The following is a 25,837-nucleotide window of genomic DNA, read 5'->3' as shown; positions in this document are numbered from 1 at the left end:
AGAAGAATCAGCAGCTTTGTGTGGCAAAAGCTGATTGGCCAATAAATGCAAATAATGTAATTCTGAATGGGTTTGGTTTGTATTGTGATGGCAGGAATTGTCACACCTGCACCAGCTCACCCTCCGCATCAGACTGAGAACAGAAAAAACCTTTTGAAAAATCTCAGGAGCCCCTTCTGTGAGTCAGAAAAATGGATTTTCTGACAATGGGGAAACGGCCGTGACCCTGCTGGAGTCCGGGGGGGCCGAGCAGACCCCGGGGGGTCCCTGACTCTGCTCTGCCGCGGATCCAGGTTTGATTTTGGGAGTTTTGGGGTGCTGTGGATCCGACAGAGCCCCAGGCAGTCACTGGAATACGTCTCCCCTATCAACAGCGATGGCAGCTCCTACTACGCGCCGTCAGTCAAGGGCCGGTTCAGGATCTCCAGGGACAACGGGCAGAGCTCGGTGACACTGACCATGAACAACCTCCAGGACGAGGATTCCGGCTCCTATTTCTGTGCCAAGTCTGATGTTTCCTATGACGGTTGGGGCACTGCTGCTCCTGTTCATGGCTTTGGCCCCATCTCTGTGTCCCCAGCTGTCCCCAGACCTGCACAAGGAGTGTTGACAAAGGATGTTGGGACAACTAGGGACTGTTCAAAATGCTGTTTATTGTATCAAAGGTGTCACTGGGTTGTGGGTGACAGAGCCCGGCCTAAACCTGCCAGGCACAGCTTAGTCAAGCCTGAAACCACGTTAGTTCTGGTTATAATACATTATATTGTTTTCTTTTTTTAGCATTTTAATACAAAAAAACCAACCAGCTTCACACACAACACCTTTACATTTACCTCCAGCCTATCACAACTACCATCATTACCATACTATGGTTGGTACAAACCAATCACATCCAGTTATTGTGTTACATTTAAATTTTAAGTTGTTTTTCTGTTTTCTTGCAGTGGAGAATTAAAAGACCATTTTTCTGCTTGGTAAAAACATGGTTTTTGTTTGCTTATGGCATCTTCTGCTTTTTTTTAAGACCTAATTCTGCTTGGTAAAAACATCTTTCTTTGTGGTCAACATCTCCTTTGCCCCAGCCATAAAACCTCTTTTCAATTTGTCTTAAACTTTGATTTCTGAGTTCTCCAGTGACAACAGGCCCAGCAATCCTTCATTTAGACATCTTTTATTCTTCCGTATCAAAACTTGCTTCTATCTCAGTTCTGCTTTCAGGTTCCACATTCAGAGAGCACCTTCTGCTAAAGGGACACATCTGTGAAACTTTCCTGCTGTAATTTCATCTTTTCCAGCAGGTGGGGACCCCGGGAAGGGGCCAAAACCACCAGAACCAACCCCAGCACTGTGACCACGATCACCAAGGGCCCCGTGACCCCTGTGGCCTTTGGGGCAGAAATAGAAGCCGGAAAAAGGGGAGATGGGAATAGGAAGAGCTCAGCCACTGATATAAAATCCTGATATTCGGCCCCAAACTGAACCTTTAGAGTTAAAAATCAGAAAAACAAAGCAAACAAAAAAAATTAATTACTTAAAAAAATATATATTTAAATTTTAATTATAATAATTAATTTTAAAAATTACCCATATTCCTGCTGGCCCTGCCAGGTGTGTCCCGGTGCCTCCGGAGCGCCACGCCCACCCCGGGACACGCCCGGATCTGGCGCCTCATCCCCATCTCCCCTTTTTCCCGCAGGGCTCCGGGCGGCCGTGACCCTGCTGGAGTCCGGGGGGGCCGAGCAGACCCCGGGGGGTCCCTGACTCTGCTCTGCCACGGATTCGGGTTCGATTTTGGGAGTAAAGGAATGTTCTGGTTCCGTCAGAGACATGGGCAGGCGCTGGAATGGGTCGCAGGGATCAACACTGGTGGCAGCACTGGGTACGCCCCATCCATGAAGGGCCGGGTGAGGATCTCCAGGGACAACGGGCAGAGCTCAGTGACACTGACCATGAACAACCTCCAGGACGAGGATTCCGGCTCCTATTTCTGTGCCAAATCTGTAAATAGTGGATGGTGGGCTGGTGATATTGATAATGCCTTTTGAAGCCCCATCCCCATCTCGGTGTCCCCAGGTGTCCCCACAGCCCAGACCCTTCCCCCAAACCTCAGCCCCTGGCCCAGCTCTTGGCCCTTTGCCCCAGATCTCCCCCGGCTGCCCCAATGCTGGACTGCTTGGGCTGCTTTGGCCCCAAACCCCAACCCTGGGCCCCAAACCCCAACCCTTGGCCCCAAACCCCAACATTGGACCCAAATTGGGAACATTCTCACCCTGAGCTCAACCTTGTCCCTCCAGTCCCAACCATTTGCCCCCAGACTTGTCAACTCCCACCCAAAATTTCCACTCCTCACAACAAGTCACAGCCAGAGACCCAAATCTGACCCACTGGCCTCACATCGGGAATTTTGGCCTGAAATTTAAATTCTTGATCCTTCATCTCAATCTTGTGAAAAAAATTTTCACAGTTTATGGGTAATTTTGGGGAACAAGGGCCCCAAGTGTGGCCCAGAGGTGACATTTGGGGCTGAACCAGTGCAGCGTTGGGGGAAATGGTAAAGAATTGGGGCAAGGGCTGGACTTTGTGGGAAGGGTCTGGGCTGTGGGGACACTGAGATAGGGATGGGACAGCACTGGCATCGTCACCATAACCACCAGCAGTACCACAACCACTTGGGGAGCATTTGGCACAGAAATAGGAGCCGGAATCCTCGTCCTGGAGGTTGTTCATGGTCAGTGTCACCGAGCTTTGCCCTTTGTCCCTGGAGATCCTGAACCGGCCCTTGAACGATGACGTGTACCAGGTGTAACCACCAATTCTGTTGACTGCTGCAACATATTCCAGCCCCTTCCCAGGCCTCTGATGGATCCAGGCCATGGAATAACCCCCAAAATCAAACCCGGATCAGCGGCAGAGCAGAGTCAGGGACCCCCCGGAGGGCTGGAGGTCCTCCCCGGACTCCAGCAGGGTCACAGCCGCCCAGGGATGGTTTAATATTTACCCTAAATATTATTAATTAATATTTTTAAATTATATAATTAAAATAATTATAATAGATTATTATTTTTCAATTTAATGTTTTACTCTGAGGGTTTGATCTGGAGCCAACAATCAGGATTTTGTGTCAGTGGTTGAGCTTTTCCCATCCCCATCTCCCCTTTTTCCCGCAGGGCTCCGGGTGGCCGTGACCCTGCTGGAGTCCGGGGGGGCCGAGCAGACCCCGGGGGGTCCCTGACTCTGCTCTGCCGTGGATCCGGGTTCGATTTCGGACAATTTGGGATGGGCTGGATCCGGCAGAGCCCCGGGAAGGCAATGGAATACATCGCTGGTATCAACAGCGCTGGCAGCACCTGGTACAGGTCATCTGTGAAGAGTCGAGTCACGATCTCCAGGGACAACGGGCAGAGCTCGGTGACACTGACCATGAACAACCTCAAGGACGAGGATTCTGGGACCTATTTCTGTGCCAAGAGGGCTGGTGCTGCTGGTGATGCTGCTAACAATAATGTCGATGCCACTGCTGGCCCCATCCCCATCTCGGTGTCCCCAGGTGTCCCCACAGCCCAGACCCTTCCCCCAAACCTCAGCCCCTGGCCCAGTCCTTGGCCCTTTCCCCCAACCCTGCACTGGTTCAGCCCCAAATGTCACCTCTGGGCCACACTTGGGACTCTTGTTCCCCAAAATTTCCCTGAAACTCTGAAGATTTTGGGCCCAAGGTTGAGGTGAAGGGTCAAGAATTTAAATTTCAGGCCAAAATTCCCGATGTGAGGCCACTGGGGCATATTTGGGTCCGTGGCTGTGACTTGATGCCAGGAGTTAAAATTGGGGCAGAACTGGAGAGATCTGGGGACAAATGGTTGGGATTGAAGGGATAAAGTTTGTCTTTGGGTGAGAAGGGGCTGGATTTGGGGCCAAGGGCTGGGACTGGGGGCCAAGAGTTGAGTTTGGGGCCAGAACCCGGGCAGGGTTTGGGGTCACTGGGCAGCGCCGGGGCTGAGGGAGGAGATGTGGGACAAAGGGTCAGGGGTGGGTCAGTGAGGGCTGGGGGAAGGGTCTGGGCTGTGGGGACACCTGGGGACACCTGGGGACACGGGGACAGGGGTAGGGACAAAACCCAAAATTCCAACCCAGCCAATATAACCAACATTAGTGGCATCCCCATTACCATCAGTTTTGGCACAGAAATAGGAGCTGGAATCCTCGTCCTGGAGGTTGTTCATGGTCAGTGTCACTGAGCTCTGCCCGTTGTCCCTGGAGATCGTGAATCGACCCTTCACAGATGGTGCGTAAGCAGTGCTGCCCCTGCTGATCCCTGCGACCCATTCCAGCCCCTTCCCAGGTCTCTGTCGAACCCAGTGCATCTCGTAACTCCCGAAATTGAACCCAGATCCGCGGCAGAGCAGAGTCAGGGACCCCCCGGGGGTAACTGGGGATGTGGTGGAATTGGTTATAAAGGTGAGGCCTGGACCTGCAGGACAGCATGGCCTTGGCCATGGAACGTCACCTTTCCTGTAGCCAGGACGACACTTCCATGCTTTGTCTTAACCAAATCAAGTGTGACTTTGCCTGGGTCATAAATCAGGGGAGAGGGAGGATGAGTGTGATTTTTGTGATTTTTGTGATTGGTGGTTGGGGAAGAAATTGATTCAAACAAACCATTAATATGTAAAATGTAAAAATATAAGAGCACGAGCCTCTGTATGTCCAGTGAATGCCTGATTTGAGCCTCCAGCCAGCCCTGTGTTCTGAGGGCTCTCCAATAAGGCACCGACACCTGATTGGCTCCGTGTGATTAATTAATTAATTCATTCATTCCGTGTGATTATGTGTTTCTGAATGCTGACAATGGGGTGGGGGACTGTCACCATAGGCAGCAAGAGCACCATAACCACTGCCAGCATATTTGGCACAGAAATAGGAGCCGGAATCCTCGTCCTGGAGGTTGTTCATGGTCAGTGTCACCGAGCTCTGCCCGTTGTCCCTGGAGATCCTGAACCGGCCCTGCACTGATGGTGCGTAGTTGGTGGTGCCACCACTGCAGATCCCCGTGAGCCATTCCAGCCCCTGCCCGGGTCTCTGGCGGATCCAGAACATTCCTTTACCCCCAAAATCAAACCCAGACCCACGACAGACCAAGGCCAGGGACGCCCCAGGGTCTGCTCGGCCCCCCCGGACTCCAGCAGGGTCACGGCCGCCCGGAGCCCTGGGGGAAAAAGGGGAGATGGGGATGGGAAAAGCTCAACCATTGACCCAAAATCCTGACCAAATCAAATCCTTGGACTTCAAACTTAAATTGAAAAAGAATAATTAATTATTATTTTTTATTATAATATTATTTTTATTTTGTAATTATTAATGATCAGCTTAAAAAATGACCCTGACCCTGCTGGAGTCCGGGGGGGACCTCCAGCCCCCCGGGGGGTCCCTGACTCTGCTCTGCCGCGGATCCGGGTTCAATTTTGGGAAATTCGGGATGTTCTGGGTCCGCCAGAGACCCGGGCATGGTCTGGAATGGCTCGCAGGGATCCGCAGCAGTGGCAGCACCTTCTACGCGCCGTCGTTCAAAGGTCGTTGGATTTTCGTGATTTTTCTGGATTTGGGTGATTTATTTTATTTTATTTTATTTTATTTTATTTTTCTAAATTTATTTTATATTGAATTTATATTTATTTTATATTTATTTTATTTTCCTCATTTTAATTTATTTTAATTTTTCTTTTCTTTTCTTTTCTTTTCTTTTCTTTTCATATTTTTTCCCTAATTTAATTTTACTTTTATTGTCTTTATTTTATTTTATTTTATTTTATTTTATTCTCCTTATTTTGATTTAATTGAATTGAAATTTTATTGAATTAAATTTTAATTTAATTTAATTTTTATTTTATTCTCTTTAATTTAATTTAATTTTTTTATTTTAATTTACTATTTCATTTTATGTATTTTACTTTATTTTATTTTATTTTACTTAATTTTTTTACTTTATTTTATTTTATTTTCCTTAGTTGAATTAAATTTAATTTTCATTTTATTTATTTTATTTTATCTTCTTTTATCTGCCTTAATTTATCTTAATGTAATTTTATTTAATTTTATATTCCTGTATTTTATTTTATTTTATTTTATTTTATTTTTATTTTATTTATTTTATTTTATTTTATTATTTCATTTTATTTACTTTATTTTATTTTCCCTAATTTTCCTTTATTTTTTATTATTTTTTCTTTTCTATTCTTTTAATTTAATTAAATTTTGTTTCATTTTAGTTTATTTTACCTAACTTCCTTTAATTTTTTATTTTATTACTTTATTTCTTTTTATTTCTTTTTATTTCTTTTTATTTCTTTTTATTTCTTTTGATGTTCTTTCACTTAATTATTTTCTTTAATTTGGATTATTTGAATTATTTACCGTGTTTCAGGTTTTATTAATAATTATTAATATTAATATTATTAATATATTATTACTCCTAATAATTTTTTAATTATTAATTAATATTGTTATATTAAATGATATTGACTTTTATTAATAATTATTTTAAAATTTAATCGGATTTTTTGGGCCTGTACAGAGAAAAAACAAAATTTGGGGAGGTTTGGGTTTGTTTTCTCTGGTTTGGGAAATTTCTTCTTAAATTTTAATTATTTTTAAATTATTTGTTGGTGATTTTTTTGATTTGGTTTTGTTTATTTTACTGGATTTGGTTGATTTATTTTGTTTTATTTTTATTTTTGCTAATTTAATTTAAATAATTTAATTTATATAATTATTATTTTAAAATTATTTTATTTTTTCCTGAATTATTTTAGTTTAATATTTTATTTTATTTTCCCTAATTTAATTTATTTTTATTTTATTTTAATTTTTATTGAATTTCCTTATTTAATTTTATTTAGTTTTGTTTTCCTTTATTTTCTTATTTAATTTTCCTTCATTTAATGTAATCTAATTTTCCATAATTTTATTCTTTTATTTTATTTTGCCTATTTAAATTTTATTTTCCTTTGTTCTCTTTTTATTGTCTTTTATTTAATTTTCCTTGATTTTATTTTAATTTCCTTAATTTTTACTTTATTTTCCTTAATTTATTTTAATTTACCTTTACTTTATTATTTTATTTTATTATTTTATTTATTTTTGTTTCTTATTCTTTATTTCGTTTAATTTCACCTTTTTTATATTTTATTGCCCTTAATTTTATTTTTTAAAATTTTATTATGTTTAATTAATTTCCCTTAATTTAATATTTTTTCCCCTTATTTTATTTTTACTTTATTTTCCTTAATTTAATTTTCTTTAATTTACTTTTCCTTAATTTTCTTTTTTATTTAATTTTTTTTACTTTTCTTGAATTTAATTTCCCCTAATTTTATTGTTTTATTTTATGTTTTAATTTTTATTTTCTTTTTATTTTATTTTATTTTATTTTAATTTAATTTAATTTATTTAATAAATTTAATTTAATTTTATTTATTTTATATTATTTATTTCTTTTTTATTTCCTATTATTTCTCTGTTATTTCATTTAATGTCATCTTTTTAAAATTTTATTTCCCTTAATTTTACTTTTTAAAATTTTATTTTATTCCAATTTATCAATCCCCGGCGATTTTAAAAATTCAAAATATTAAAAAATAATTTCAAAATAAACTTTTTAATTTCATCCTTTAGAACTTAGAAGTCTCTCTAATCATTTATATTATTAATTATTAATTGTTAATTATTAATTATATATTATTAATTACTTATAATTAAATAATTAAAATGATTATTTAATTACTTATTTATAATTTTTTCCTTAATTTAATTTAATTTTAATTTTATTTTCCTTAATTATAGTTTATTTTATTTTCCTGAATTTAATTCAATTTATTTAATTATTTTTCCCTTAAGCCCTGCCCCTTTAAGCCCCGCCCCCTTTAAGCCCCGCCCCCTATGACACAGAGACATTTTACATCTTTATATAAATATGGGGAAGGGGGCGGGGCTAATTTTGAGACAATTTTGGGGGAATTTTTTTGGTCAATTTTTGGGTAATTTTGGGACGATTTTGTGGTAATTTTTGGGTGATTTTGGGGCAATTTTGGGGGATTTTTGTACCTTTTTCCGGTGCCACTTTTCCTGTCGCTGCTCCACAAACTGAGGGAGAACAAAAAGGAGAATTTTTGGGGTGAATTTGGGAAGATTTGGGGGAAAAATAAAATCTGTGGGGTTTTTAGGGGGGGGCCAATTTTTCGGTGAATTTTGAGGTTTTTGGGGTGAATTTGGGGGGCTTTTTGGGTAAATTTTGGGGTATTTTTGAGGTGAATTTTTGGGATATTTTGGGGGGAATTTTGGTGCTTTTGGGGATGAATTTTTGGGGATTTTTTGGATGAATTTTTGGGGTTTTTTAGGATGAATTTCTGGCATTTTTTGGGGCATATTTTGGGGTATATGTGGGGTGAATTTTTGAGGGTTTTGGGTGAATATTTGGGCTTTTTTGGGTGAATTTTTGGAGTTTTTTGCAGTGAAATTTTGGTATTTTTAGGGTGAATTTTGGTTTTTTTGGTGGCGAATTTTTCGGATTTTTTGGGTGAATTTTTGGATGAATTTTGGGGTTTTTCTGGGTAAATTTTTGGTGCTTTTTAGGGTGAATTTTGGGTAAATTTTAAGTTTTTTGGGTGAATTTTGGGGATTTTTAGGGCGAATTTGGGGTTTTTGGGGGGTATTTTTGGGTGAATTTTTGGGGTGATTTTTGGGCTTTTTCTGGGTGAATTTTTGGTGGTTTTTAGGATGAGTTTTGGGTGAATTTTTGTGGTTTTTTGTAATGAATTTTGAGGGGTTTTGGGATGAATTTTGGAGGTTTTTAAGGTAAATTTTGGGATGAATTTAGGGTTTTTTTGGTGTGAATTTTAAAGTTTTTGGGCTCAAAAAAATACAAATTCTGGCCAAAACCCACTAATTTTGTTAAAAAACAACAAAAATTGGGGAAAAAAAAACAAAATTTGAGGTTTTTCCCCCAAAATTTAAGTTTTTTTCCCCCAGAATTTGCGCAAAATCTGTGGTTTTTTCCAGCAAATTTGTGGGGTTTTCCCACAAATTTTTGTTTTTCTTTTTTATTTTTTCCCCAATTTGAGTGTTTTTTCCCCAAAATTTGAGGGTTTTTTCCCCCTAAATTCCCTTCTTTCCCCAAAATTGGGGGTTTTCCCCCAATATTGAGATTTTTTTCCTCCAAATTGCCCCAAAATCCAGGTTTTTTTTCCCAAAATTTGAGGTTTTTCCCCCCAAATTTTTGTGGTTTTCCCCAATTTTGAGTTTTTTTCACCCCCGTATTTCCTTTTACCCCAAAATTGGGGGGTTTTCTCCCAAATTTAAAGTTTTTTCCCCCAATTTTGATTTTTCTTGCCCCAAATTCCCTTTTTTTTCCCCAAATTTGATGGTTTTCCCCGACATCTGAAGTTTTTCACCCAAATTTTTGGTTTTTCCCCCAAATTTCGAATTATCCCTCCCCAAATCTCCTTTTTTTCCCCAAAATCGAGATTTTTTTTTCCCAAAAAATTTGGTGTTTGTTCCCTGAATTTTTTTTTCTCCAAATTTTTTTATGCCCCCCCCCAAAACCCCATTTTTTCCCAAAATCCCCATTTTTCACCCCAAATTTCTCTCACCTCCACCAGTTTTTTGCTGTCAAATTCCTTCATGTTCCCCCAAATTCCTTCTCTTTGTCCCCTTTGGGCCATTTTTTTTTTTTTTTACCAAATTTTGCCTTTTTTTGCCCCAAATTCCCTCTCAGCTGCTCATTTTTTTACCCCAAATATTCATTTTTTTACCCCAAATTCTTTCTACCCTTTAAATTCCATCAGTTTTTTACCCAAATTTTGGGTTTTTTTGCCCCAAAAACTCTTTTTCTTTGTTCCCTTTTGACCATTTTTTACCAAATTTTGGCTTTTTTACCCCAAAATTCCTTTTCCCCTTTAAATCCCACCCATTTTTTTACCCAAATTTCGGGAAACAAAGAAAAGGAGTTTTGGGTTCAAAACCAGCAAATTTGGGATGAAAGACCAAAAAATGGAGAAATTTTGGGCAAAAATATCACAAATTTGGGAAAAAAATACCCCAAAATTAAGAAATTTTGGGCAAAAAAGTAGAAAATTGGTGGAAAAAAAGGAAAATTTGGTCAAAAACACCTAAAAAATGGAGAAATTTTGCGTGAAAATCACCAAAATTTGGGGAAAAAACCTAAATATGAACCAGGGATGTAAATTTTGTGTGAAAACCACAAAAATTTGGTTAAAACTACCCAAAAATGGAAAAATTTTGGGTTTAAAACTGGTGGATTTGGGTAAAAGACTCAGGATTCAACAGGGAAATGGATTTTGGGTTGAAAAATGGGAGATTTGGTTAAAAACACCCAAAACCAGAAGAAATTTGGGGGGAAAATGGCAGATTTGGGTAAAACCCCTAAATATGGAACAGGAAAAGGAATTTTGGGTGAAAACTCCAGAAAATTGGTAAAAAAATATCCCAAAATGGACAAATTTTGGGCGAAAATCCCCCAAATTTGGGAAAATGAAGAAATTTTGGGGGACGAAGTTGAAAATTGGGGAAAACCACCGAAAATGCTAAAATTTTGGGTGAAAAAGCTGAAATTTGGTTAAAAACACCCTAAAATGGAGAAATTTTAGGTAAAAATCCCAAAAATTTGGCAAAAATCCCTAAATGTGAACCAGGGATGTGAATTTTGGGTGAAAAAAAATCACAGATTTGGTTGAAAACACCCAAAACCAGAGACATTTTGGGTAAAAAATGGCGGAATTGGGAAAAAACACCCCAAAATTGAGAAATTTTGGGTGAAAATCCCCAAAATTTGGTTAAAAATGCCAGAAAATGAAGAATTTTCTGTGAAAATCTCGAAATTTTGGAAAAACCCCATAAATACGAGCTAGGGATACAAATTTTGAGTGAAAAAAAGGACGATTTTGGTTAAAACCACCCAAAAAATTAAGAAATTCTGGGTGAAAAAAATTTGAAATTTGGGTGAAAAACACCCAAAAAAGGGCGAAATTTTGGGTGAAAATCCTCAAAATTTTGTTTAAACACACCCAAAAAAAGAGAAATTTTGGGAAAAACTCCTAAACATGAACCAGGGATGTGAATTTTGGGTGAAAACCACAAAAATGTTGTTAAAAACGACCAAAAATGAAGAAATTTTGGGTTTAAAACCGGCGGATTTGGGTAAAAGGCTCAGAATTGACCAGGGAAGTGGATTTTGGGTTGAAAAATGGGAGATTTGGTTTAAAACACCCAAAACCAGAAGAAATTTGGGGAAAAAAATGGCAGATCTGGGTAAAACCCCTAAATATGGAACAGGAAGAGGAATTTTGGGTGAAAACCCCACAAAATTGGTAGAAAAAATCCAAAAATTGAAGAATTTTGGGTAAAAAATGGTGGATTTGAAAAAAAACACCCAAAATGGTGAAATTTTGGGTGAAAATCCCCTAAATTTGGTTAAAAAACACCTGAAAAAACAGAAATTTTGGGAAAAACCCCTAAACATGAACCAGGATGTGAATTTTGGGTGAAAACCACAAAAATTTGGTTTAAAACGACCAAAAGAGGAGAAATTTTGGGTGAAAAAGCCAAAAATTGGGGAAAAAACACCCAAAACCAGAGAAATTTTGGGTAAAACTGACATTTGGTTAAAAACACCCAAAAAAAGAATGATTTTGGGTGAAAATTGGACAAATTTGGGAAAAAACACCCGAAAATTAAGAAATTTTGTGTGAAAAAAATTGAAATTTGGGGGAAAAACACCCAAAACCCAGCAAAATTTTTGGGTAAAAATCCAAAAAATTTGGTAAAAATCCCTAAATATGCACCAGAAATGTCCCAATATCCCAGCAATGGTGACCGTGGTGAGAGTGGTCAGCAGGACTGGCTTGTAGAGGATCATTGTCCCAGCACTGACACGGACCAGTCTCCAGGCTGGAATGGATGCACAGCTGTGTCCAGTCCTGGGGGTCTGGTCAGCACCAGGTAAGTCTGGAGCTGCTGCAAAGTGCAATCTAAAACCATTAGATATCTCTAGAAATCAAGTTTCCCCTTTCAAGTGAATTTCACCAGAAATATGTGGGATCTGATCTGGTCTGCCATATAGTATTTCACAGGGACTGATGTTATCCCTCTTTGCATGTTAACTCCACAAAATCTATTTGCCAGTAATCTCCAGGAAGATCCCCTGCTTTTGTTACTCCTAATACAACTCTTTTCCTCCTGTCAGGGTTGTTTTTCCAGCAGATTTCACATTTGCTCACTACTGATTGTATCATGTCAGTCATTCCCTTTCCTATTACTGCCTTTATCAGCTGCCGGGCAAGGCAGGAATAGGGGCCCAGGGGGTCTGTGGGCCAAGGCCAAGGGGGCTCTGGGGGCAGGGAGAGGCGGGATGTCCGGGAAAGGGGCGCAGGGCTGTCGGTGCCGGGTCAGGGGGTGCAGGGGGAACCCATGGCCGGGAATTGGGGTCCGGGGGGATGGCGGCGCCCGGGATTGGCGGGTTGGGGGCCCCTTTGCCGCCCGCCAATGGCAGCCCGAGCGTGCGGTGACGTCACCGGTCGCCGGGCAGATCCCGAAGGGCCCGAGGGAGCGCGGCGGGAGCGCGCGGCGGAATTCCCGGGAATTCCCCGGGATCCCCTCCGGGCATCCCCCGGGACCCTCCTCGGCCACGCCCCGCGGGACCCCCGGGCCAGGCCGTGCTCAACTCCCGCCGCCCGCGCTCAGACCGTGCCGGGAACCCGCCGGGCTCGGCCCAAAGCGGGGGAAGCCCCGCCAGCCCAAAGCGGATCCATTTTTTCCCGCGGCTGCGGCTCCCACCCCCGGCGGAGCAGGACTGGGCGCGTTGACCGCGATCCCCGATTCCCGATCTCCTTCCCTCGCTCCCTGCCGTGCTCTCCCTTGTTCGAGTCCAGGGCATCCCTCTGGGCACCCTGGATGGTCACAGACCTCGGTAGAGAGGCCTGGGACTCGAGAAAGAGGGTCTGGGGTCTGTGCAGGGGGGCTTTGCCTGTCACAGAGCCCAGGAAGACACAGTCTTTGATTTTGGTCCATGTGAAAATCATCAAACACAGAGAAGAATTGCAAGTCACAAATGTATGACAGACAGTAGTGTAGTTATCATCGTTTAGAAGATTTTGTAGTTTTGGGATTTTTAGGATGTAAATGCAAAGGGACAAAAAGGAGATTTTAGGGCGGTGCCCCCTGGGTTCTTCTTTTTCTCCCTTGGCATCCATCTTCTGCAGTGACATGGGCACAAAGTAGTTTCAGTGGATTGGGTCAAAGTAGACATGACCCTGTTAGTATAGGTGATAGGCATTGGCACAGAATTGTAAACAATGGGTACATAGTTATCTGTATAAGAGGTAGTGACCTCCCATCACAGGGGGAGTCACCTTGTGTCCAGGCTGCTGTGAACATCTTGGCCGGACAGAGAAAATTGTAAGGTAAGAACTAATAAACAACGCGAGAAACCAGAAAACCAAGACCTTGAGACTCCTCATCATTCTCGCGCCGAACACCGAGCACCGAGCTCAGCACAGAACACAGAGACACAGAGTCAGACAGCAGACCTAAATCCTTCAGAGGTCAAGAGGGAAAATCACTCCCTTCGTGCCCACACGAGCCACCAGCCAGCTTTGGAATCTCGCGTGAGAAACAACCAGATTAAACCACGAGACCCGCCCTCCCGGACTGGCAGGCCCGGCAGTGCTGTTTCCATGGCATGAGGTGATGGTAGCCTGGGGAGAGAAACCAGACAGCCACAGTCAGTCACAGAAGGCTCCTGTCCCCCCTGTCCCACCACGGGCTGTGCTCAGAGACCAAACCTCCCGAGCCATTCTCTGTTTTTAGAGGAGAGCAGCATGGCAGGGCACATCCCACCTCCTCTGCTCAAGCAGGGCACAGAAACCTCCTCAGCAGCTGCAGGAGCTGGATGCTCGTGTGCTGCTGCTGCTGCTGCTGCCACCCGTGCTGGGGAGCCAGGTACCCACCTCTGGAGCCCTGCTGCCAGGAGAGGAGCTGATCCCACACCAGGTCCTCGTCCTTCTGGAAGGGGATGTCCCTGCAGACTGCGGCCGCTGGGGTAGCACTGGCACTTGATGCACTCCACGGATGGTGCCGGCACTTTCCCATCCAGTCCGGGCACCAGGAACAATCTTCCTGGAAAAAACAAAGAACAATTGCTTGAAAGTCAGCTCAAAACAAAACTTAGAAACAAGAAAAAGCATCAAAGATAATCATCGTTTCAAGGGCCTGAGGTAGAAAAAAAAAAGAACAATTGCTTGAAAGTCAGCTCAAAACAAAACCTAGAAACAAGAAAAAGCACCAAAGGTAATCATCGTTTCAAGGGCCTGAGGAGGGTCTGACCCACTCCATGCGGGAATTCAACCTCTCCACGGGTGAGGAAAACCCCACCTTTCCCACCGGTAAACCCACCCCTTCCTCACGGGCCTGCAGAGCAGCCCAGCTGGGCCATGGCTTCGAAACCGCCCCTCTCTGCTGCCCCCCAGCCACATGGATGGATGGATGCTTCTGTCAGGCTGGCTGTCCCCGCCCCAGGCTGCCTGGGAGAAGCTGTCGGCAAGGCCAGGAGCCGGCTCCCCTTCCACAACATCTATCCCGTCAAAAAGCAGCTTGGCAACTGGCGGAAAACAATAATTTTCCCAGGGCCGGCAAGCAGGGAATCTCCGGGGCAATCCCGGCAGCAGGAGCATCCCCCACCCGCTGGGGACTCCTCTGGATTTCATCGGGACGCAGAGCGAGTCCTGCAGGAAGGGGCTGTTTCCCCTTTTCCACTCCGTGGCACCTCCACCGCAGTGCCAAAACTTCTCCAATAGGACAGGGAGCCCTGAGCGCCGGGGACCAGCGGAAGCATCTCCTCGGCTTTGATCTCTCCTCCATGCGGCGACCGCAGAGAAATGCTCTGTGCTTTTTTCTGAGCGCCACAAGACTGGTCCTTGCTGGGCTCCTGGATCCTACTGTGCAGAGGGATGGATCTGTGCTGTCTCCTGGGCCAGGTGGGGCTCCTGCAGCCAAGAATGCTCAAGAAGGTCTTCCAAGGATGGCCTGTAAGCAAGGTCCATGGATAAACACCACCTGATGAGGTGCCGGCACTCTGCAGAGAGAAGCCAGGAATCTCTGGTCAGCTCCTGTCCACGCTCTCCCGGATTCCACACTGCTCAGGCCACACCAGGAGTGCTCAGGGCTGCACCCAAAGCTTCCCATCGATCCTCCCTTCTGGAGCAGAGCAGCACAGAGATACGCGTGCCACCTCCTCCCTAGCTGCAAGAGCAGGACCCTGATGTGCCAACGCCGTTCTTCCTCCTGTGCCCTGAAGGTGCATCCCAACCTTGAGACACGCGGGGTGGGAAGAAGAGCTGGCCCGGACGATGTCCTCAGCGGTGTGGAAAGGGAGGTGCCCACACACCAGGCCATAGAGCAGGACGCCCAGGGACCAGATGGTGGCTGGCTGGCCATGGTAGCAGCCGAAGAGGATCCACTCTGGCGGGCAGTACTCTGGTGTTCCTACGGACACAGGCACGGCTCATCAGGCCGATGTTGCTCCCTCCCTCCCTCCCAGCCAGCTCCACAACAGCCAGCCCCTGCCCCAGCGAAAAGCAGCTTGGCTGCATCCGGCTGAAGAAGAATTCCCACTCTTTCCCTCCCTCCCTCGCTCCCTCCCTCTTCCCCCTCTGCCGGCAGAGGGAAGAGCCTCCACTGCCCGGCGGGGCCCCGGCTTTGGGCTCACCTGCCATTCGTGTGTAGAACGTGTCCTGGAGGATCGTCCCGCACCCAAAGTCGATGAGCTTGGCCTCGCCGGTGGCCAGGTCCACGAGGACGTTCTCGGCCTTGATGTGGCGGTGCAGGATGCCGCGGCTGGTGCGGTGCCGCACGGCCTGCAGCACCTGCCAGAACAGCCCCCGCGCTACGGGCTCCGCCAGGAACCCCCACTCGGCCAGGGAGTACCAGAGGTCCTGACAGAGCCCCGGGTGTTCCACGACCAGCGCGAAGCCCTCGGGCAGCTCGAACCACTCCAGGAGCCGCACGACGCCGCGGGAGTCGGGGCACGACACCAGCCGGAGCAGCCCCAGCTCCAGGGGCATGAGGGCATCGTTGTGCTGCGGGGGGACCGCGATGGCCTCAACGGGGCCTCAGGGACCCCCTGCCCGGCTCCCACCCCGCCGGCTCCGGCCTCAGCCCCGCCGGCCGCTCCCGCTGCCCCGCTCACTCACCAGCTGCGCCCACTCCGAGATGCGATCCCAGGACACCAGCTTGATGGCCACCTGTGAGCCAAGGCCAGTAGCAGGCTGAGCTCACCACCCACCACCGCCTCCCTCCGCCCCGGCCCCGTCTCTTACCGGGGCGCCGTCGGCGAGGCGGGTCCCGGAGTAAACGCTGCCACTGCCACCGCCACTGCCACCACTGCCGCCGCTGCCGCTGCTGCCATTGCCGGTGCTGCTGGTGCCGGTGCCGCCGTTGCTGCCGTTGCCGGTGCTGAGCCACCGGAGCATGTGGCCGTCCGTTTGTTTCCATCGTGAGCCCAATGGAACCAAACAAACAGACAAACAAATAAAAAAAAAGCGAAGCTGATTCCCGTTAGAGAAGTAACCAGAGGTCTTGACAGCGCTGTTCCAGCACCTCACCGCCCTCACGGTGAAGAGGTTTTTTGTGAATATCTAATTTAAACCTAATGTTTTGGTGCCATTTTAAAGACAGCGCTGCTGCATGTGCAGGATTCCTTTCTTCAGCTGAGGGCGAGAACGGAACTGAAGGGTACATGAGCTCTCTGTACCACTGTCCTCTCATCATCCTTTATGCAGAGAGCAGGCAGAGAAACGAGTGGTTGTAGTGAAAAAACAAACGTGCTTTTCCAACAGCAACTGAGAGCTGTTCCTTGTGCACACGCAGAACTAACAGCGTGCAGTGACAAGGAACTTGTAAATATCCTGCTCCACCAGGCCTCTGTACTCGGCTCTGCAATACTGGGGAAGACACAAAGAGGTTTTGCTGTAATCCCCTCTGCCCGTGGCTGCCAGCGGATCGTGTCTTTCCCTGTCCCTGTTCAGGTGGCAGGGGAACAAACTGCCTCAAGGTGCCCAAGGAAAATTACTTGAAACATTTGCCTACGGCACCGGATGGTGTTCTGAGGAGAAACCATGGATTGTATATGGATCGTCTATTTTCATAATGGGAATATGGTACCTACACACACCCCTCAAAAAACGCAACTGGAGCAGCAATCCAGCTTCACCAAAAGGTTTGTCAAGCATTGGAGCAGGCTGCTCAGGGAAGTGTCTGGGTCGCCAGCCCTGGGGTGTTTAAAAGATGTGTAGATGTGGCCCTTAAGGACATGTTTTAGTGGTGGACTTGGCAGTGTTAGGTTGATGTTGGGCTGGATAGTCTTAATGGTTTTTTTCCAACCTAAATGATTCTATGAAACTGCAAAACCAAATGTGGTAATATTAAATGTAAATGGATTTTCAACTTCAGCAATATTTTTGGAAGCACATCTTGCCTGAAGAAGTCTCCTGCTCTTTTTGAGAGCTGGATGTATGTTTTCCCGTGTCTTTTGCAGCATTACTTTAAAGCTTATTTTTGGTGAGTTTGAGATGTTTCTATTGAGAACTCCTGGAGTGGAAAATAAATTATTTTCTGTGTTATTTCTTTGCAGCACTTGCATGTGTCTACTGGGGATGCTTTAAGTTTTTAATGTGAAGAGACCTACTTCTAGCAAAAAGAATGTTTTTCTGCACTTGGTAATGTTACTACAAGGGCACAGCGTGGAAGACAGAAAAACTTGCCAAGTGGATTAGCAACTAAGAATGATGTCTACCTGCAAAGAAACACGTGGAAAAAATTTACCAAAAAGAGAAAGCTCTTAGCAGTTCTTTCAGTCTACACAAAAGACATTTGTGGAGTAGGAGGGGGTGGTCTAGTTCAAGGCTTTCCCATTACTGTTGATCTGACAATGAAATATTTTTATAGAAAATTACTGCAAATTGCTTTCAGATGCTACATTGGACAAGCATTTGCAACTTGGCAAGCTGAGATGGGCTCGTGCATTGTGTTCCTCTGCTGTGATTAGGATGAAGATACAACTGGTAGTGTGTCTGGGGTTTGAGCTTTTGTTCCTTTTTTTTTTTTTTTTTTTCCCTTGATTCTGGCAAGGTGCTTTGGGTGGGTAAGTGAAGAGACTTTAATCTAAAGGCTAATTGTATTTCAGGAGACTAAAACTTCCCGTTGTTGAGAACTACTTCTGGACCTCCCAAGCTGCATTTTACGGTTGTGATCCCTGCTGCACTGCCTGATGCTGCAGGAGTTCTGCTCTCATGTCTGTCACTGCCTTTCCAGCAGTCACAGCCTCCTGGAGATGTCCTCTCTGCCTTCTTCTCCCCAGACTACCCAAGGCCAGCCCTCTCCCCTCAGAGGCACTGTGCTCCAGGTCCCGAACATTTTGTAGTCTCAGCTGGCTCCTCTCCTGTTTTGTCACATCCCTCCTGAACTGGAGGATCTAATGCTGGAGATGAATCCCGGAGAGGCCTCGGCAGCTTTGGACAGAGTGGGCAGAAATCACTCTTCTGGCTGTGCCAGACATGTGTCTGTTTATCTTCTCCATGATGGGAACATACTTCTGGTTAATGGTCAGCCTGTTGTCTGCCAGAACCCCAAGTCCTTCTCAGAAGGGCTGTTGAAGAGGTTGAATCTTCCAGCTTGGCTGAATGCACAGAGTTGTGTCACCCCTTGTGCAGAGCTCTGCTCCTCTCTGCCATGGACACCACCAGGTGCTCCTTCTCAGGCTGACTGAGGCCCCTGTGGGGTCCAGGCAGACCTGTAGTAGCAGTGGTCCCAGACCTACTGAGTACCTGTAAGTGGAACCTGCTGCTGTAGCAATGCTCCTACAAACCAGCAGTTTAGTGGTTGTGCTGTAAGCTTCCCACTATCATATGAACCATATACAGCTTCAGCTGTATGACCTTCAGGATGGGTGCAGCATGGTTTTATGCAGTGATACACTCCTTGTTCTCTATTTCCTTCTAGAGTTCAATTTTATGAAGTAGTTTGGATGGAAAGAAATGCTCCAGTTTCTGAAATCTGTGGAGTTTCCATGCAGACATAATTATTTTTAGCCTGTGGCTTCTGCTGTCAGTTTCTGACATGGCTCCTATTGGACCTTTTCCAGTGAAATCAGAATGTGGGGTTTCAAGCTGTTGTCCTGCATCCACCAGCAGCAATGGCCAATGCACAGACGGCCAGCAGCACTCACAAAATATTATCCATTACATGGGAGCCTGATTTCTGCCCTTGCCCCTTCCAAAAGGATACTGGTTCTCTCTGAAAGACAGAAGTGAATATTTCTCAGAAATGCATGAACATGGGGAAATGCTTACTACTGAGCTTCTGGGTAGAAATGATCAGTGTGTTTCCTCTCACACTATACTCGTGCCCCTCCTGGTAAAGAATAACCTTCCCAGAAAGGGCTTGTGCTGCAGCAGGAGAAACAAGGCTCTGACTAATGCAAAATCTCATGCAGGAGCTCTGTCTGCTGGGAAGTGGCCATTGCTCACTTCCCTCCAGCAGCCCGTGCTGGCCACTGGCAGTGCTGGCTGCAATATGGAACTTGCAGCAGTGAGAGAAGGAGGCAGGGATCAGGCTGGACCTCATGCAGGCTTTATTTTTGCAAGAGGGAAAGGCAGTGGGGATTTAAAAAAAAAGAAGGAAAAAGTGATGCAGGGGTCTGGCTGGATTCCAGCTGCCACAAGCTGCACCACCAGCTGGTATCCTCGAAGGGCCACCATCTGGCAAATGCCACAGAGATGTCACCTACCTCACCCCTGCAGCCATTGCTGCCCTGCAGCACCATTTACCTAAATAGAGCCATTTTTGCCTTCCCTGCTCTTTGCAGAACAAATGCTGCCACAAGCTGTCACTGCTGGCACCTTGCTCCTTAGTGCGACACCATAGAGGTGGCTTCTTTAAAAGGCTTTTAAAAGGCTGTGCAGTTCCTTCCTTCCTTCCTTCCTTCCTTCCTTCCTTCCTTCCTTCCTTCCTTCCTTCCTTCCTTCCTTCCTTCCTTCCTTCCTTCCTTCCTTCCTTCCTTCCTTCCTTCCTTCCTTCCTTCCTTCCTTCCTTCCTTCCCTTCCTTTCCTTCCTTCCTTTCCTTCCTTCCTTTCCTTCCCCCCGCTCCTTTGGGGCACAACCAACCTCTCCTGGGACTGATAAAAATGCAGCTCTTCCCCTGACCAATTCAGCCTTCAGCATTCCAGAAAGAACTTCCCTGCCTCCATTTCTGATCCCACCTGGCTCAAACAGTACCTTCTAAGGATACCTTCCCTCTCACAGCAGCTCCAGTCCATAAACAAAAAGGACGAGCAGGCCAGTGGCCACTTTCCCTCTGCAGCACCATCAGATGCAGGGCCGTGCCCTTTAGTCTGGCATGGAAAGATGCCAGAGGGCTGGGAAGAGGTTTTCAACTGTGACAAATTGCATTGATGTCACCCGTCTGGAGCAAGTGGAGTCTGCCAGAGCATGCTGGCCAAAAAAGCAGAGCTCCCATTTGAAGCTGTGGCCAGGACCTGGGGCTGCAGAGCACAAGGCAGCATTTCAGATCAAAGAAGTGGCAGCAGGATGGATGGATTGTGATCTAATACCAATATCCAACTATGACGGACAAAGACTCTCCAACAGTTTAAAGTTAGAAAGTGTATGTTTATTACGACGCCGGGCAGCGTGCGGGATCGCTCCCAAAAACACATGCGCAATTTACGGATGATCACAGGGTCTTTTATGTACAGGAGTATTGAATACCCAAAACACAAATGCATATTCATAACTCTGGTACATCCCATTCCCCGCTTCGTATGGTAATTAGCCCAAAAAGCCACTAAGCATGCGTAGTTTGTTCTTTGAAATGGGTCCGTGGTCTTTTTTATGGGGTAGGGTCCTAAAATGATGAAGTAAGATGGGTCTTCCTCTCTTTGACTTTTTAACCTTTGACAGCTGAATCCTGTTTTCCAGGACTGTTTGATTTATGATTGTATTGTATTCTTGGGGTCTATTGATTATTCAGGATGCAAAAGCTTAGTTTGACAGCTTCCCTGATTTATCAGTTCCTTCCATGATTTATCAGTTCCTTCAGTCTGGCTTCTGTTAACAAAAGGGAAGTTTTAGCTCCCTTACCTCAGCGATATTTATTTTAACCAAAGTCTTTAATTCTTCTAAATCAGTGCTTCACTCAAACCCTTCCAGGACTTTTAAAATTTAACCTAAAAGAGGAGACTGAGAGTGGCTGGATCCAATCCTGGCCCCAGAGTTTGTCAAAGGTTTATGTGTGAAAGATTGGGCAGGTGGAATTGAACCAAAATACAATTTGTCCCACAGGGCTGATGATGCAATATCAGATATATTTCTATAAATATAGCTATGATTGATTCTGATCAGGACTAGACAGAAAGATTTATTCAGACCACAGATTAAAAAAAAAAAAATTATTTACTCCACAGTATAGAATCTATAACAAATAACTAAATATGGTGCTCTAGGAAGAAATTTCAAAGTGAACAGGGCCTTGCCATGGCCCAGGCCAGCTTTGCATGATGATCCACCCTCACTCCTGGCCCAGGCCAGCCCTGCACTGCCCTTCCCCACTGCCTGTCTGCACACAAGCACTTCCAGGGCTCTCTGCATTTCCCTTGCCCTCACTCTGGGCTCACTCACACACCTCCCAACAACCCACCTGCAGCCTGGAGCAGCAAGGAGTTCAAAGCTTGTCTGTCCTTCAGGAGTTGGTCTAATTCTGCCTTCAGCCAACTCTGGATTTGTGTTTATTGCAGAAATTCCTGTGTATCTAAAACATTCCTTGCATGGTTCTGCCTTGGGGAAGGGGAACCTCCTTGGTAGCACCTTGGCCTTGGAACATACTTGAGGAGATTGTCTGTTTTCACTGGGGAAAATCGGGAGTTTTAGATTGCTTCAAAAAATAAAAGAAAAAAACCCTATGTTGGCTGAGTGCAGCCAGTTCTGCAAGCAAAGCAGGTCCCAGGTGAGTGAGGAGAGACAGGATGGGGTTGGGGAATGTGGAGCAAGGTTGTCCACACTGGGCCAGAGCTCGAGGCACAGCTTCTCTGACCACGCCAGAATTCCTTGGGAGAGTCCCTGGATCAGTATCAGTCACTGAATGCTGCAATCGCCTCTTCTCAAAGGAGAAAAAGACACCCTTGAAAATAGGAATGTGGATTTCTTAGAAGCCTTTTGAAATATTTCTTCATAACTCTTGGAAAAAAAGACTTCCTAATGAACTGCACCAGACCAGACGGAAATCAAGGCACAGCCATGGTTTGTCAGGACTTGCTTGATCCTAATGAGCCCCGTGGTGCATTTGGTGCTGAGCCCTGGAACCTCAGGGCCTGAGAGGAGATTGCACAAACCTTTCCAGGAGTCAAAGTCAGAAGAAAAACTCAAAAGTTCTTGAGGAATTATTGGGTCCCACTGAGGTCCATCCCCAACACAGGCTCCTCGTGGAGTCCTTGCAGTAGAGAATTAGAAGCCAGGATTGCACAAAAACTTCTCAGAGACTCAGTGTGGGAAGGAAAATCCAAAGTACCTTAAACACCTTGAGTATCTCAAAGCATGAATGAGCCCCACTGAATGTCAATACAAAACTCCCAAGGGACTCATTAAAGCAGATAATTGGAGGCCAATTATCACACACAGCACTCAGACTCAGTGTCAAAAAGTAGTTCCTTAATAAACTTTGAGTACCCTGAAGTACTAATGAGCCCCACTGAGTGTTGTTACTGACTCAGAATCCCAAGGGACTTGTTAAAGTAGATAATTGGGTCCGTGATTGCACAAACCTCTCATACAGTCAGTTTTAAAAGGGAAACTCCAAGTACCTTAAAATAACTAAAGTATCTTGAAGCATTAATGAGCCCCACTGAGTGTCATTACTGACAAAGCCTCTCAAGGGACTAATTACAGCAGATAATGGGATTGCACAAACCTCACAGAGATTCCAAGGCAAAAGCAAAACCCAAAGTCCTTTGAAAAACCTGTCACCACTGCCTGCAGTTCTCTGCTCTGCCTGGGGCCTGGGGACACTTCCTCTCTCCTGTCCCTCAGTGGGGCCCATTAAAACTTCCAGAAACTTTGAAGTTGGATTCTGACCTGGAGTTCTTGAGAGGTTTCATCATCTCCCTCTGATGTTCAGGGCCTCAGCACAAGCCCCAAGAGGGTCATTGAAGTCCTTGTGCTGTGTCTGTGCTGCTGAGCTGGGCAGGGCTCCTGGCACAGAGGCAGCTCCTGGCAACCAAGAAAAGCTTCAAATACAGATTTCTCTTGATGAGCAGCTCTTCTCCCAGCCCAGCAGGGCTGGGGCACTGCCTGCAGCCACCCCGGGCACAGCACACAGGCACAGAGAGCTTGAATCACTCAGGGCTGGGAAGGGGCTGACAAGTGCCCGGGGGAGAATCACTCCCAGCCCTTGGCACAGGAACCTCTGGCTGCAGGACAATGCAGCTGCAGCTCCTGCAGTCCTCTCCTAAAGCTGGAACATGCCAATGCCTACAGACTCTGTGAGTACATTCTCTGCTTCTCTCCTGTGTAGAGCAGCCAGGGGTGCCCAGGGCTGTCCTGCAGAGCAGGTCCTGCAGCCCAGGGCACTGTGCAGGGGCAGGGACTCTGCTGCCTGCCAGGGACAGCTCTCAGCCAGCCCTGGGAGCTGCTCCCAGCACTGGGGGACAAGATCTGGGTAGGAGACATCTATCTGGGAAGGAGACATAGCTGGTGAGTCGTGGAAGTGTTCTTCTTGTGTGATGAGGATGTTGCATTGTTCAGGACTGCTCCCAGAATGACATTTAACTGCAGAACATTTCCAAGTAGATTATACTGGGATCTGAGCAAGACAGGGGCTGCATGAATGGGAAAATCCTCCTTGTTTTCTCTTCTTCTCTGTGTTGCCTGGGTGGGAAATTGCACATAGATAGTCATCTTTCAATTCAGGGTTAGAGAAATAAAACTATGTTCTCTCAGACCTTACTAAACCAGGCAGTGACAGAAATCGGCACAGGGCCCCTTGCAGGCAGCACCAGAATCACTTTTCCAGCCTCCTCAGGGTTGCTCTGAGGTTGCCATCAGAGCCTGCAGAGCCAGAGCTGCCCCTGGGCAGTGCCTGAGCTGGGAGGGCTCTGCAGGGCAGAGCTGAGCCCCCAGGGCTGGGCTGGGCTCTGGCAGCACTGGCAGGGCCCAGCCCTGGGCACAGGGAAGCAGCTGCAGGCAGGGACAGCTCCAGGCAGCAGAGCCCTGGGCAGGCAGTGGGGGGAAAGTGCCACCAAGCTGGGCTGGGATATTGAAAGTCCTCTCCAAACCAAACTATCCTATGATTAATTTTTTTACAGATCCCCATGCCAAGACATTGCAAATGTCCAACAGCAGCTCCATCAACCACTTCCTCCTGCTGGCATTGGCAGACACGAGGCAGCTGCAGCTCCTGCACTTCTGCCTCTTCCTGGGCATCTCCCTGGCTGCCCTCCTGGCCAACGGCCTCGTCATCAGCGCCGCAGCCTGCGGCCACCACCTGCACAGCCCCATGTTCTTCTTCCTGCTCAACCTGGCCCTCAGTGACCTGGGCTCCATCTGCACCACTGTCCCCAAAGCCATGCACAATTCCCTCTGGGACACCAGGGCCATCTCCTACACTGGATGTGCTGCTCAGCTCTTTTTCTTTATGTTCTTCATTGGAGCAGAGTATTTCCTGCTGACCATCATGTGCTACGACCGCTACGTGTCCATCTGCAAACCCCTGCACTACGGGACCCTCCTGGGCAGCAGAGCTTGTGCCCACATGGCAGCAGCTGCCTGGGCCAGTGCCTTTCTCTATTCACTGCTGCACACAGCCAATACATTCTCCCTGCCCCTGTGCAAGGGACATGCCCTGGGCCAGTTCTTCTGTGAAATCCCCCAGATCCTCAAGCTCTCATGCTCCACATTCCATCTCAGGGAACTTGGACTTGTTGTGTTTTCCATCTCTTTAGGACTTGGCTGTTTTGTGTTCATTGTTTTCTCCTATGTGCAGATCTTCAGGGCTGTGCTGAGGATCCCCTCTGAGCAGGGACGGCACAAAGCCTTTTCCACCTGCCTCCCTCACCTGGCTGTGGTTTCCCTTTTTGTCACCACTGCAGTGTTTGCCTACCTGAAGCCCCTCTCCATCTCATCCCCATCCCTGGGTGTGGCTCTTTCAATTCTGTACTCAGTGGTTCCTCAAGCCCTGAACCCCCTCATCTACAGCCTGAGGAACCAGGAGCTCAAGAAAGCTCTCACAGAACTGATGTCTGGATGCTTTTCAGCTACCACACACTGCCTGCTTCCCTCTGTCATTGGCTCCCAGTGCACATCATGACAGGCCAATACTCTCCGTATTAATATTTCTTCTGCTTCTAATGCTGTTGTTTCGAAAGCAATGATGGTATTCATTCCCTCCATTTTCATTATCCCCCCTTCTTTGTGATCCAGAAACTTCATGTAAATGAGGAGAATCCAATTTTACTTAAGCAAAATAAATGAACTTGCAATATTTTTGGGGGTTTTTTTCCATTATCCTCATCGGAGCAGGAATGAAGAGAAATGGGCACAGCTTTGTGGCTGCCCCAGCTCTGGGATGGGCCCTGGGCCTGGAGCAGGAGCAGCTCTGAAGGGTCCCGAGGCTGGGGCTGTTGTGCTGGCCTGGGCAGATGGGATGGCAGCAGGGGCTGCAGAGCTCTCAGGAGCTCAGGGACAGGGCAGCAGGGCACACGGGGAGCCTCCTTTTCCCTTGGGCCAGCAC

General features: G+C 46.1%; 1 protein-coding gene across 1 annotated transcript; it reads left to right on the top strand.

The window, feature by feature from the left end:
• Positions 1-24,436: 24,436 nt before the first annotated feature.
• On the top strand, positions 24,437-25,414 carry LOC310920908 (olfactory receptor 14C36-like; the record flags this gene model as incomplete). The annotated part of the gene is made up of 1 exon (XM_083880965.1): positions 24,437-25,414. The coding sequence occupies one exon, from the start codon at positions 24,437-24,439 to the stop codon at positions 25,412-25,414; it is 978 nt and encodes a 325-aa protein (XP_083737091.1).
• Between the last annotated feature and the right edge of the window lie 423 nt (positions 25,415-25,837).

This window comes from Zosterops lateralis, assembly GCF_965231275.1.
Source record: "Zosterops lateralis genome assembly, chromosome: 32".
In the NCBI taxonomy this organism is placed as follows: domain Eukaryota; kingdom Metazoa; phylum Chordata; class Aves; order Passeriformes; family Zosteropidae; genus Zosterops; species Zosterops lateralis.
The sequence above is the reverse complement of the archived record's forward strand: the minus strand, read 5'-3'. Positions and strand labels throughout refer to the sequence as shown.